The sequence below is a fragment of the Chenopodium album genome, chromosome 14, assembly GCF_948465745.1.
Source record: "Chenopodium album chromosome 14, dcCheAlbu1.1, whole genome shotgun sequence".
NCBI lineage: Eukaryota > Viridiplantae > Streptophyta > Magnoliopsida > Caryophyllales > Amaranthaceae > Chenopodium > Chenopodium album.
This window is the reverse complement of record NC_137847.1, coordinates 15472322-15487237: the sequence shown is the minus strand read 5'-3', so window position 1 is coordinate 15487237 and position 14916 is coordinate 15472322. Positions and strand designations below refer to the sequence as shown.

At 35.5% G+C, this 14916-nt stretch overlaps 1 protein-coding gene across 2 annotated transcripts; it reads left to right on the top strand.

Moving 5' to 3' along the window:
• Positions 1–1709: 1709 nt before the first annotated feature.
• LOC145578997 (protein DWD HYPERSENSITIVE TO UV-B 1-like) lies at positions 1710–14164 on the top strand. 2 transcript variants are annotated; one of them, XM_081636290.1, is made up of 11 exons: positions 1710–1966; positions 2330–2396; positions 2701–2826; positions 3158–3411; positions 5099–5696; positions 7814–8476; positions 9617–10057; positions 10533–10727; positions 11326–11382; positions 13705–13767; positions 13849–14164. In XM_081636290.1, the coding sequence occupies exons 4-11, from the start codon at positions 3164–3166 to the stop codon at positions 13930–13932; spliced, it is 2349 nt and encodes a 782-aa protein (XP_081492416.1). In that variant the 5' UTR covers positions 1710–1966; positions 2330–2396; positions 2701–2826; positions 3158–3163; the 3' UTR covers positions 13933–14164. The 2 variants fall into 2 exon arrangements, with proteins under 2 accessions (XP_081492416.1, XP_081492415.1); XM_081636289.1 differs by lacking the exon at positions 2701–2826 and having other exon boundaries at positions 13849–14163.
• Positions 14165–14916: the final 752 nt, after the last annotated feature.

Sequence of the window (14916 nt, the reverse complement as noted above, 5' to 3'; positions counted from 1 at the left end):
AGATAATTAATAATCTTATTTAGGCTAATATGATTATAATTCAAGTGATCGCCAATAATAGCTTTGTTTGTGCATTAAATTCAACCAACATAGACTAAGCAGGTTTAGGGTTAATCTATTGATTGTATGTTAGTCAGAAAGCGCACATGGATATGAGAAGAATAAAGTAGAGGCCTATTATTAGGGCAGGTTCAATCTCTTTTAGGTTGGATTTGTACCTTCATCCCCGAACTTCCAGTCATGGTTCCAGACCTATTGGAGTTAACGATCTCCTGGATTGTTAAGAGGTGTAACCTTCACCCTGTGAATGGCTTACAAGTTCCTAAAACTTGTTGGCGACTCTTTTACTCTAACTTCCTTCCCTTTGGACGCCACCATGCTTAAGTGTATGATCACAGTGGGGCTCAAGTGTGGGATGCTTGAAATATTCCCTACAGGTGTTAACTAAAAAAAATAGAGAAAGTACTTCGTATAAGTTTAAAACGGTGAATTAAGGTGAATAGAACACACTCTAATGATATAAAACTTGAAATCAAAGCTTGTGACTCGGCTTGAGTTCGACTGAAAGTTTAAATCATCTTATGACCTAGCTTGAGCGTCTCATTGCTCAATCTCAGCTTCGCTTCAATTTGTCACCTCTTTGGCCCGTTGGTGCGGCTTACAACTTTACATTAGTGAACAAATGATTTGTCTTCTGCTCTAAAGTGTCTAAACCAAAAAGGCAAAAACAATCAATGACTATACCAAGAGTAGTGGTGTCAAAATCGAACCAATAAAAAGAAAAAAAAAAACTCCATTTTGAACTGTAACTGATCCGATTTGATTAGAGAAATTCAAGACCCAAATCCGATCTATAACCGAACTGAACTCAACCCGAATCCGAACTTGACCAGATCTGAACTTAACCCGACACCGATTTGATTCGACTTGAATTCAACCCGAATCTGATTTTGACCCGACCTGAACTCAACCCGATCCGAAACTGACGCGGCAAATAACCGATCTAATCCGATCTGTTTTGACCCGAATTGATATTAACCCGACCCGATTTTAACCCGATTTGATTTTTACCCAATCTGAATTTAACCCGAACATATATAATTAATTATTGACCTTTTTATTCAAGTTTTAATACTACTATATTTACTAATTATTAATAAGTTAACGTTTTTTTACAACAAAGAAATAATTCGGAGTAACAAGTTTACTTCATTTATATACCAATTATATAAAATTACTTTCTAAGCTTTATATTCGTCTCATCTAAAATTTGCTACAAATAATTTGTAATACTTGAACATTAAAACCTCTTCTTTCAACTCGATAAAAAATAAGATACATGAATGACTGATATTGACCCAATAATAAGGTAAAAACTCTTTAATAACTCTAATTTAAAAATAACCTTATTTGGATATGAATTAGGTCAATACGATTAAAATCCAGCCAAACACAGAAAGGAATTGAATTGAAATTGACCAATTAATGAATCAACGGATCAACCTTGTGTTAATCAAACCAAACTTGACCGAACCGAAATCAACCCGACCTAAATTCATCCGACCCAAAATTAACCAGGTTAAACCCGTTTTGAACCTCATTCGAATTTATCTGAACCGAACATGAACCGATTTGGAGTTGACCCGACCCATATCCGACCCAGACTCGATAGAACATGACCCAAATTTAACCCAACCCGATCCGAATTACAAGAACAATTTTGACCCGAACATATCCAAATTGACACTTCTTCCAAGAGCGTCAACTGCCAAGTGCCAGCAGAAAGCACTAAATTACCCCATTAAAATTGATATTCTGATGCAGTAATACATTCAAAATTGTTGCAATCTTCAACTGCAATCTCCAAACTTCCTAATTTCTCAATCTTTTGCGAATTTCTCCCTCCACTAAGTCGCAACGATTTACGCTCTGATAATCAAATGGATTGCAAAACCTTACAACAAAGGTTTGATTTCCTTATCTATATTCATCTTCTGATTTTTTTTTTTTTCCTTTCAATTGATTTTTGTCTTAATTCACTTTAATTTTATTTTTGGCTAGTATAATTGATTTTGCTAATTTTTATTTTCATCTAATTTCAATTTCATTTTCTGCTGCATGAATTTTATTTTTCCAGACTAATGCATTATTTTCCACATGAAAATAAGTCCAATTCCCAAAAATTTGATTAATTATGTTTTCCAGCTTGAAAATTATGTTCAATCTTTGCAACTTCAAAGAAAATGGTTGATTTTATATTTGTTGTTGTGTTTAATGTGTGAAACCCTAATATGTTAGTTTCTTAATTATGTTGTTATTTTGATAACAGGTATATTGACGCTTGTAAGAGGCATGGAATTATACCATACAAAAGCATAAACTCATCACTCTTTATGGTATAGCTCTTTTGCTCTACTGCTTATTATGAATTTATCCTACTTTGTGTGCGAATTTCGCTTTTCACAAACGTGAATGAGCTCTCTTTAGCTCATTTTAAGGCTATTGACGTTTTAATTCCGCTAATTTGCTGTAAAACTCGGTAACCTATCCAACAACTATCTATTTCATATGTAGTATGGATGTAGTATGAGTATCATATTGCTTGAGCCACAATGTTGTAAATGGAGATTGAGTTCTTTATTTTGCTTTTTTCCATATAAAATACTTCATCCCTTAATGTTTTTTTGTTTTTGTTTTCAGAGTTGAACAAATATGTGGAGATACAATGTGTCTAAAACAGATCATAGAAGCCAAGTACACTAGATTAGCACCACGCTACGGTTTAGAAATTAATAGTGCATTATGAAGAAATCTTTATAAAGCAAGGTTTTTTAAACTTCTATCTCTATAAGCTATGCACTCTATATAACTAGTGCTAAGCTAAGATCAATAAATAAGATAATATTTGACATAAATGTATGGTTTCCTAAGTTTGTGTGCCCTCTCAAAAGTAAGTTGAGTGCCATGGTCTTTGATATAAGTTGAAGCGAGTTGGTTGGAGTGCCCGATTAATAGGCACTCGTAATTCCGTGACTTGCCTCTTGGTGCTTGAAGACGGAGTGCTTTCTTGGTTTTTTTTCCTCTACAGTGCTTTCCATGTCCCCCCCCCCCCCCCCCCCCGCGACTGATTTGTAATCTGATATCTACTTTCTTGCAGGGTAGTATGAAGAGTTCCCAAAATGAGACATGTATTCTCGAGTTTTCCTTGGACCATCTGAAGGATTGTGATTTTCTTCCTCTTTATGAGCTGTTCATGGACATTGATGACTCTCTTATTTATGAGGTTGATATCTATAACAAAACCTTATGTAGCATGAATGGAGGTTATCTATTGTCTCTATTGCGTGCATTGAACAAGAAGCTTCGTGCTGTTCGATTGAATGATTTGTCACTTGAAAGAGGTTTCTTAAGGTATGTGGTAGCTTGCAAGTCATGTGACGCTGTTCTGTTTGTATTCGCAATGATTTATCTTCAGTTTGACATTGATTTTTGGATTTTTTTAATTCAGTGATTACTTATTATAAGCTCCAGTGCCCCATAGAACACCTGTAGGGATTTTAAAAGTTGATAACTTGGAGGAATATTTGGAGCATTAGCAGGATTGCATCAATAACTTAAATTACAGGAAGTTGAGTTGTTTAAGTATTTTAAGATGGATATATTTGACTCTTACCAAAAGCTTTTACACCTAGTAAGTCCACCTTGTCCCTATCTTTACTCTGATTGTACCACCTTTGTTGCATTATTCCAAAAAATCTTAAGGCAAAGCTAAATGGTTTTTTATGTGTACTTACCATCTAGACTGAATGGAACAAACCTTATTTCAAGGATGTGTTGAATAGTACTAATTGTTCTAATCTCTGAGGTTATTTGATTGTGTAGTTCAGGAAGAAATTTTTGAGGAAAAATGTCAGGGCTTACAGATTGATTTTCTTCATGTGCAAAGTTCTTGTCCTTAGCAACACCAATGATACCTTATTTTGCAATTTAACTACAAGTTGTAAATAAAGAGAGATCTTCAGGTTGCTTTGCATTAGACTAAATGTGCTGCTATGCAGCAATTTTCTGGTTGATTGAATTTTCTTAAGTATTTTTTAATTAGACAATGTAGTTTATTAACAGCTGAAAAGTTCAGCGATAAAGGACAAGCTGTTCTTCAATCAGGAATCTTAATTATAGATTACACCAGTCACTATAAACCTTCCCAATCGTATAGCTCTTATATGCCCCAGCCATCTTGGCCCATAAAGTTGTGCCAATTTTTGTTTTCCTAAACCGTCATTTTGGTCATTAGGCTGCAGTAGAGGGCTTGAAAAACTCTTAATTGTCAAAGCTTGTCGAGGCTATCTTTAACATAGATATTGAGCTGTACGTAACTACTTCCTTATGATAAGTGTATAAAAAAGCTCACCTTTGGTGTGCCTAGGCACTAGTCATTTAGAGTAGATCGCTATTTTTTTTTTTTTTTTCCTTTTCATTTCTCTCTAGGAGAGGTGCATTCAAAGAGGTGTACCCGAGGCGTACTTAGTAAGTTTTTTTAGTTGTTGCCTCTCTTCAAAGGTGCAGCAGGACTTTTATGGCATTACCGCTTTAGTGCACCTTGATTATACATTGCTTACGATCGCTCATGTTTTTTGTCCGATTGTTTGAGCCATTGTTGTAATGTCTAAATAAGATTCTTAAGTTTCGCAGATACAAGTTTGTGTTAGATGTGAGATGATAGTATATTAGTATTGCGTATTCATTTGTCAATCCTTTTTAAGGTTAGGTTCGTTATCAATAGTAAAAAAAATAAAAATAAATAAATAAAAAATTGATAAGAAACAACTGTTTGGATGTGATTGGAGCTGATAGATTTGTTTGGTAGAATATCTAGGAGGGGACACTGGCAATTTAAGGAGAAATTGATAAGAAAGTATTTATACTCTCTCTCTTGTATTTGGTTTGGAAATTTGACAAGGAACCTTTACCTGTTGAATCAATCTGTATCAAGAGGTATATATGTGAGCATCTAGATGGTCTGCACTCTGCAGAGTTCTAATATTTGGATTATCTGATGTTCTTCATCTATTCTGATACTGCTTTCTTTCACATGCAGGGATTTATTGAAAAGGGGGTTGACATGCAAAGAGTTAAACCTGAGATCTTCATACCTTAGGCAACTAAATGTCACAGGAAGTTTTTTGCAACTTCAAACTCTTAACCTTGACTTTAATACTTCCTTAACTAGCTTCCAAGAAAGTTGTTTTTCTTGTATGCCAATTTTGAAACACCTCTCAGTGTGTGCAACAAGAGTTTCTAATCTTTGGACAACTGGGGCTGCTTTGTCAAAACTTCCTTCTCTAACAGAACTTCGTTTTCAGAATTGCTTGTGCTGTAATAATACGGGTCCTTGTCCTAAATCATCCGCTCAAAGAACGCAAGATAATAATTGGAACGGATATTATGATGATTTATATGTGAGAGCATCATCAAGACACAGTCTTCTTCTTAATCAACCTCATTCATACTCAGAAGAGATGCTTCAGGATACATCTGTAATTGAAGATCCAAGTTTTAGTGAAAATTCTCACTGGCTACGAGAACATTTCTCAGAAGATTATGAAGTTGATGCACCAAATTACTATGAAGAGCTTAGTTTTCCCGATTCTTTGTCCAATGCGCTCCACAACTTTGATCTTTTGATCAACAATGCAGTAAGTGACAACTTACACTATATGTGCCAATATGTTGTTTGCCTATATTGGGTTGGTGAAACTTTACCTAATTTAAAGAGCTTGCCAATAAGTACAACAGCAGTTGATGGCAAGAAATTAAAGAGAAATTGGAAGTTTGATTGATATAATTGAGTCAAAAAGGTTACAAAAAAGGTGACTTTAGGCTACAACTCTCCAATACAAGTGACTTTAGGCTACTACTCTATAGGGCTCAGTTTATAATTTTCTGCTTGCCTTTCTCTACTCTCTTCTGTCCTTTTTAACATATTCACCAATCCCAAAAATGCTACCTAGTATGATCTATGATGACTTAATTACTACAATTTGTCTTCTTCACCTAAAGCTACTAAAAACGGCTGTCTACCAACCCATTATCAGGTGTGTGCTTGGCGTCTGCAGTCTTCTTTGTCTGCTGCGTGTGTTTTAGGTAAAGAGTACAGATGGTTTGTTAGGATTCGTCACACATAAGCATGGATTAATCATTAAATTATGTTGGCAAAGGTTCTATGATTTCAACCCTTAAAACCTAGAGAGATGTAATTTGTTTCTGACAAAGATAATCGATTGTTGAGAATTGATCCTAGCATATCTATCTTGTGCTTTTGCAAATTTCAAATTTGGTTGCTTCTAGATGCTCTATCTTTTATGACGGTGACATATCTTTGAACAATATCATGTGTAGCAGCCTTAAGTACTTTTTTAAAAGCATCCCATTCTATGAGATATAAATATTATTGTAACTTAGTTTATAATTAAATTTTAGCACACAATCAAATCAGCAAGCCACAAGTATCCGCCCAAATTCTCTTAAGCGTCACTGTCTAACAAAGATTAAACTGGCATACGAAGCTTTCTGTACTGTTTAATTTTGCAAACTGTACAAGGCTCTTGTGGGATCTGGAACATCTGCTCATCCATTTAGAGGATGAACAATGGTACATAACTCTCCGAAGGGTCTCTTTCTATCTCTACCATTCTCTCTCTTCAAGATACTCTCATGACCCAATGATGGAAAATGTCTCTCCATGGAGATCCACCCAAGTTAACAAAAAGTTGGAGAGATAGAGCTAGCTGTCCAGAATGAGTCTCTCCATGGAGAGCCACCTATGATACACCCAAAAGCACATCGGTCAGGTAGAGCAAGCTTTCCATGTTCTCTCTTCTTGGAGAGACAATTGGAGAGCTCCTATGAGGTACCCATAGCACATGATCTTAGCATATCCACCTGACCCATTATCCTTTCTATTTATTATATTTTGGATTGTGTGAACCTGCCTAAATTTTGGGCTGGACTGGGATATTCTTGTTGGATGATTTTTGCTTATTAATGTGGCTGATTAATTACATTAGCAGTAAGAAATTAAAAGGCTTCATTCCGGAAATCTATAAAGAAGTTGAAGTTGTGGATATTAAGGAGTTGGAGCTGTGGATATTATGTGCTTTTTTTTTTTTTTTTTTTAAATTTTTTTTTTATCCTCTCTTACTAATTTTGCTTTTCTTCCTTTTGGATCATTTCCGTTGCTGTCTGGTTTTAAAATGATATACCTTAACACTGTGAAACAAAGTATACCACCAGCAATCTGGTTTGGTTTATGTCTCGTTGTTGAAGCCTTGAAGGTTTTTCGTAGGAACACTCATTTTGACCCTTACCCTATACAGAGTAGTGAAGTACGTTTGTGGAACAGGGGCTAGTCCTCGTGTGATTCAATAAATAACAGGCCAATTAAAATCTCTTGGATTAATAGTTGTCGCGTTGGAGGGTCTGTTATCTACAACTTGCAATGCAGCCTAGATTATGCAATGGCTGCATTGGCATTGGCAGTCTCGTTTTCTGTTACTATCGTAATTGCTAGGATCTTGTTAAATCTTCTTCTCCATGTGATCTGAAGTTGAGTGTCAACCAGTATATGTAATTCATACTTTAGAATTGCATTTTAAAATATATTTTAGAAAAAAATGCTATTGGCATGTTTTCTCCTTATCCTGTTTGAGTGCTGCAAGAATGTAGACATGCTTTCTCTAAAAATTCCCTTGATTCTAGTTGTATTTGCAATATGGAATGATTTGACTTGAGACTAATATGATCATTACAACAGTTTCCTTTGGGGATGCTTTTAAATGATGATGGAGATTTCTCAGCAAGTAGTATTTACAGTAGTCAAGCTCAATCATTAGATGTCTCAGAGAAACGAAAGTACTTGACTCATCATCCTTCACCAATCTGCTTTGAGAAACATTACAGGGATTACATTATAGCATCACTTCCTCAGCTGCAGGTTTTAGATAATTTGCCTTTAAATGATACTGACAAAGAAAGTGCAAAGTTCAGAATTTTGAAATGTTTTGAGCACTTGCCTTACAGAAGAAAGGAAAAAGAAAGTGTTGTTAGCATCTTAAAAAATCGTGAAACCAATGGTAGCCTGACTTCTTCGCGTAAACAAAAGACATCCTGTTTGCATGTGAGGTCTCCTCAATATCATTGTAGATCTCTTGGTGCTGCTAGAGTGGGTGCTTCTGCATGGCCTTCGTTGCATCCTCTTTCAACTTCTGGTTGTGTTTTTGGGGATGAAAATAAAAGTTTCCGACCCAGGCAATTCGAGTACCATCCATCTGATGCTGGCTTAATGGCCTTTGGAACTCTTGACGGTGAAGTTGTTGTTGTGAACCATGAGAATGCTAAGATCTTTAGTTACATACCATCTTTGGGAGCAATGAATAGCGTTTTAGGCCTTTGTTGGCTCAAGAAGTACCCCTCAAAGGTATATAACTTTGGTAAAAAAGTGCACTATCTTAATTTTTAATAGATGTATTAAATTTTTTTCTTCTAGATCTTTTTATATCATTATTCATGACTTGCACTTGCTTGCTTCACTTCACTTATTCATACTGTTGGTGTTCATTTTGCACTCTCTTCAAGTTTTTTCTGAAAAGTAAACACTCTGTTTCACAGTTAAAGTTTTCATGGAATACTAGATCTTACCCCATGGTATTTTAGTATTTTTCCTTCTTTTCTTCAGGACTATGATAGATATACACCCTGGTATTTTACTATCTGGAATTCTGGATAACACTCACTATAGTGAAGTATGTCTGTCCATGCCTATGCAGTTGCTTTATCTAATCTTTGCTTATACCTCATGCTATGATCATTCTTGTAGAGAAAATGCTGACGAAAGTCTGCTCTCTCTCTCTCTCTCTTAGAAATCATCCTAGCTTCCAAGAACATACTCCCATTTTTTTTTATACATAAAAAGAAAATATTCTTCAGATAATATATTATACACGCATATTTTACTTATTAGAAGAAATCTTTTATGTGCTCCTGTAAGAAAATACATGTCCCTTGTAATACAATAAACCCCTCTGTCCTATCCTTTGGCTGTGTTACTATGTTATAAAAAGTTGATGCTGCATACTTGTAATAGACTAGTCTAGGGTGAGGGGTACTATTAGTATTAGAATTTTAGTTGGTTAAGATTAGCTTGAAAAGGAAGTCAGCAAGTTTGTTAGAGGGTGAGAGAGGGAAGGGAGCCAGAATGTTCCCATGTATAGAGGATTTCAGTAGGAGTGAAATTGTGCAGAAAATTGCTTGGTGTTTATTTTGCTATAAATTTTAGTGGGAATGGCCAGCCACTCAAAGGTCTTGGATTGTAGCCAACATTTGTTGATTTAATTACATCAAATTACAATCAAGTGGAACCAACTATCAATTTCCTCAAAATGCTCTGCTTCTTTAATTCTGTTTTCCGATTTTCCCATAATCCCATCTATAACAAAATTATTGCATTAACATTAAGCTATCATGTTATCTTCATATTAGTGCACTATCTTCTGCTGTGGTCTTAATTACATGATTTTTTTTTAAACCTTAGTTGGTCTCTGTTCTGTTTCTTAATCAGATCATTGCGGGGTCTGATAATGGTTCATTGAGATTGTATGATGTCCAACAATGGCAAGCAGCAGTTACAGGAAGAAATTTCACTGCTAGTGGCTTTGCCTTCAATGACTTTGATCAACTTACTTCTGTTCATGTCAACGCAACTGATGATTTATTTATTGCCAGTGGATATTCAAAAAATGTTGCCTTGTACGACATCAACACTGGAAAATGCTTGAATTTGTTTGGTGATATGCATCAGCAACATATTAATGTTGTAAAGTTCTCAAATCATTCTCCATCTGTGTTTGCTACTTCATCCTTTGATCGAGATGTCAAAATGTGGGATCTAAGGCAAGGGCCATCTCAGCCTTGTTTTAAAGCAACAAGCGGCCACGGAAATGTGATGGTCTGTTTTTCGCCAGATGACCTTTATCTTCTTGTATCAGCTGTCGACAATGAGGTAATTCAAAGGGTCCACAACGTCCTGTTATTTTACACGCTACAGCCAAGTTTTCAATTCTTATGTGATGCTGCACCATCTTTGTTGGCTTTTATTGGTAGGGGTTGGTGGTGGGGGGATATTACTTTTGGGCATCTAGTCGCCTCTGCATTATTGACTACTTAAATCACTAAGATTACTAGAAATGATTATTGTCATTTTGCTTCCAATTATTCTTGTTACGTAGGCTCCCTTTGCTAATTTGTTATAGATAGAATAATAAAATGCTAAGAAACTGATGCCCACTGTCCCAATTTATACTCTGTAGTCTGTACAATTCTTGAATATCTCTACAAAAATGCTCCAAACATTTGCTTTGATGAGTTCATGAGTTGAAGACATGTGTCTATGCTACATCTTTTAAAGTGAAAACTGATAAGCTTCAGCTTGTATCCTTGTATAGTTATGATTTCATAATGATAATTTGTATGTCCAGGTTAAGCAGCTTTCAGCAATAGATGGAAGGCTCCTGTTGGATTTTGATATAGCTTCAACAGGAAGCTCTCAAAATTATACTCGTTCATATTACTTGAATGGAAGGGACTATATTATAAGTGGGAGCTGTGATGAGAACATTGTTCGTATTTGCTGCGCTCAAACAGGACGAAGACTTCGTGATATATCTTTGGAGGTAAGAGTTCTTAAGTCCTCTCTCTCTCTCTCTCTCTCTCTCTCTCTATGGTGTTTCTAAACTAGAAAGCAATACATGTGATATTGTAAACTACTTTGAAATATAGATTAGGACAATCACTTGTCAGTGTTGCGTTATATTTTCAATATATGTTCATTTAAGTTCCACTGCTCTAGCAAGTTCAGACAAGGGAAGTTCAGGTGGACAGAACGAAGCTTTAATTTTAAAATCAGCTTAATAGTTATAAATTTGTGGCATTAATATTGTCCAAGTGTAAAAACTACGTCTAATTTTAGTAGTCAAAGAATGTTTGTTTAGTTTTTATTTCAATTGGCAGTTAAATTGAATTTAGTCGTAGTTTGATCCTGATTCTTTTACACTTTATTTATTTATTTATTTATTTTTATATGCGTTGAAATTGAAAACTGTTCAGTGATCTTAATTTAGTAGTTAAAGAATGTTTGTTTAGTGTTTACTGAACACCTTTATAAAGCTCGTAGGAAGCATTCTAATCTTGCAGAAATAGTGAGTGGCTTATTTATTTATTTATGTTATTAAAAAGGTTTAATATTCTTAATATTTTTTTACGTTCTTACAGGGTAAGGGATCTGGTGCTTCAATGTTTGTGCAGTCCTTGAGAGGCGATCCTTTTAGAGTAAGTCTTCTATATGCAATGGGCAGAAATTTTGCTAACTTTTCTACAAAAAAGTAAATAATTATTCTTTTCAGTGTCTTTTATGCTGAATAAAAATATTTTATTGCTTTGAAGATTGGTATAGTAAAATTATCACATGACCATGACTAGTATATTTATCTGCAAAATGTGTCTCTTCACCATCTTAATGAAAAGGTGTGTTAATACTGCTTAGGGCATGCTTGGATTCCATGTAATAATTAAGAGGATAATTATTAAGGGGGCTAAATTTACTGAGGGAATAATACAGGGGGTAATATTTCATTTTCCATAGTTTGGCAACAATACTGCTGTAATAATTCTGGAAGAAGAGATCAAGAATAAGCAACAACTAGAAGTAGAGGAGAGAGAATCTAGAGATGAGAATAGAAGAAGCTATAAGCAAAAATGGAGATGAAAAAGATGAATAGGAGAGAAGATCAGAGGAGGGAGATGGGAAGGAAGGCAGAGGAGGCACGTGAGAGTAGTAGGTTGGGAAATTTTTTGGGGAGGAAAAAGTTACTCAAGGGGGGCCTAGGTAACAGTTACCCCCATTTGAGGGGAATTATTTACCCTCTTTATATGTTTCCCCAATGCCAAACCCATTTTTATTTCCAGAAGTATTACTCTTGTATTTTTTCCTACCCTATTCCCCCCAGGCGACCCCTTAGTAGAATAACGTTTAGTTTTTAGATTGAAGAGTATTATTTTTATTTTATGAATCTGATGTGAGGTTCTTGAGTTGGCACCAAAAATCCTGTTTGGATAACAATTTGATTGGGCCGTAGAAGGGGGAGGGGGAAGAATTGTAAGATGTGTCTTTCATCCTTCTTAAATGAAATCTTTCAAAATTTGAGAAGATTGGGAAGGAAGATTTTCTAGGAATTATTAAGCCTATTCAATTAGCACATGTATTACTGATGTGATGGAAATGTGCAGGAAGCAGGCCACGATGGCTTTATGGAACAACATATGTTTTAGTAATATTAGTGTTTTACTTTTTGCAAATATGCCATAAGCAATTGAACTATATCTCAGAATGATGCAGGCCCATTAGGCATACACCTTTCTGAGGATCAAGTCCAGCTAGCCACACATTTACAGTTGTAGCCTAATACTTTCACTCTTGTGATTTTGATATTACAAAATTTCCTTTTGAAGGGAAGTTGTAGCCTTTGGGAATTTACTTATTCCCAAGACAAGAATTGTTGGTTGGTTGATATTTTCATTTTCTTCATTTGTCAGTCTTTATGTCACCATTAAAAAAAAGCCTTTCCGTTAGCTAAAAATCTTATTTAGAAGGCTAATGGGTCGAAGATTTTGTGTATGAAGCTTTAAACTTTGGATACCCTTAGCTCCTCTGTCCTCTGCTACTGTGACAGTGTACAGTTATAATATCGTCATTCTCTTTCATTGTTTCTGTCTTGTCTCTCATCCAGTCTTGCTCTCCCCTATTTCGGTTGAAACTCTATGAGCTTACCTCTTCTCGGATGTATCTCTTTCTATTTTCTCTTTACTAAATCACTATGATCAAAAGGATATTTAGTTGGACAGTTTTAAAATTAGGAGGATGCATAATTCTCTAATTCCCGTATTGAAGACTAATGGTTTAAACTTGAAATTCTTGTTTTGATTTATTATTTCCCTTCTTGGATAAAGTAGGGGGGTTACGGTAGGCCATTGACAGCCAGTGTAAAACTTTGTCACATTACATGACTTGAGCCACAATGATTGAGAGTATGGGTGGCCTCCTAGGAAGTCTTTGTGTTGGTTCATGTAGCCGACCGGCCCGACCCCACTATGAGGTTTAGGCTTTTAAGCAAGCAAGAATGAAATATGCAAGATTTGATTTTCATCAAAGCTTTGGTAGCTTTTAGTTTACATTCTCGAGAGCTTTTTATTACCCAAAATATGATGCCATGTAGGTCGAGCATTCACTAAGTTGATGAACCACGATTATATTTTTAAATATAAAATTATAATGATTAAAAATTATACTAGTATCTTTTGTGAATTTCTTATTATACCCCAGTTCTTTTAACCTTGGTGAACTAGTGACTAAGAGCTGATCCATACAAACTGGACTTATACTATAGAGCTGTTGCAGATTCTAGATAAAATGAACTTGTTGAGTCAAAATTCAGGAGTTTACAAGTTTAGCCACTTTTGGCTTGTATTATCATCTCATAAATCTTGTTGCATTGATGTACTTCTGTTGTTTATCAGCTCATTGGTGTACAAAACCAGCTCAACATAGCTGTGTTGGTTTGACTATAATTCTAATTGCATTCGTTATTGTGTTAGGATTTTAATATGAGCATTTTAGCAGCCTATATGCGCCCAAGCTCAAATTCTGAAATCATCAAGGTAAATTTCTGCATCTTCTCTGCGTATATTTAACATCTTACTTACCACCAACATTTTCCAAACTGCTGTTTTGATTTACAGGTTAACTTGCTGGCATCAAGTGACAGCAGCTCTGATCTCTCGGATGATGAGACTTATCTTCCATCCTTTGGTATGGGAGGCTGATGTATCATGTATGTTCCTCCAGTGGCACTTCTTGTAATGTTATCTCTGTTTATAAATTGTAATGTTAAATAGCTGACTTTAAATTAATTAAAGCATCACCAGGTATATCTCTGTACATAATAAAGTGATCTAAGCACCTGCCTTAACTATATACTGATTGCTTTCAGAAATTCAGGTCATATTTTAACCGTCTGAAACTGCTTTTGTAAGATAACAAAATAAAGAAACTCCACGACCACCCAATTTCGCCTCTTCACTCTCCACCTATGAGCCACGAATATTCTAGTATTGCCACTAAGGCAAATCTGACCTCATGGGGAGTTTCACTCAATATTACTTGTGATCAATGCTCAATACTATTTATGATCTATGCAAAAGCTCGAATGAAGACCTTATAAACAACTTTAGGCTTTGTCCAATTGCTCGAGATATATAAAGGAGTGGTATGCTGATATCCATTCAAAATTTAATGCTGATCAATCTTTAGTGGATGGGCTAAAATGTTTCACAATTGGATGGAAGGAATAGCGATAGATCTATCTTCTTTGTTGCGACTCCTTGGGGCTATGGTTAGCACGTAATAATGGTGTGTTTAGAGGAAATGTAACTACAGCTGGGACTGTCCATGGTGTAGTCTCAGCAGGGCTCAGCCAACAAAGTATTTTCTCAAATGGTGATCAGGATAATCGACATTATTATTCACATTCTCCAGAGGGAGAATGGGATAGTAGTGATTAGGATAATTTACATTGTTTACACCCTCCAGAAAGGAGAATAGGATCATCCATCGGGGTTTCATAGAACTAACCCACAAAATGAGCTTACAGAAGTACACTAGTGATTCAGTGATTGTCCTTGTTGCCGGCTCTTGGAATACAGTTGCAAAAAGGGCAGGCATAAGATGGTGTCCGGAAATTCAGCCTCAAATCTTTTTCAGATAATAACACTTTCGGTGGTGGTTACTACGGGTTTGCAGTTTTGGCT

Coding starts and splice junctions, on each gene's coding strand:
- LOC145578997 (XM_081636289.1), top strand. CDS start 1,941: ATGGATTGCAAAACCTTACAACAAAG. Junction 1,967..2,329: donor TGCAAAACCTTACAACAAAG/GTTTGATTTCCT, acceptor TTTTGATAACAG/GTATATTGACGCTTGTAAGA. Junction 3,412..5,098: donor CTTGAAAGAGGTTTCTTAAG/GTATGTGGTAGC, acceptor TTTCACATGCAG/GGATTTATTGAAAAGGGGGT.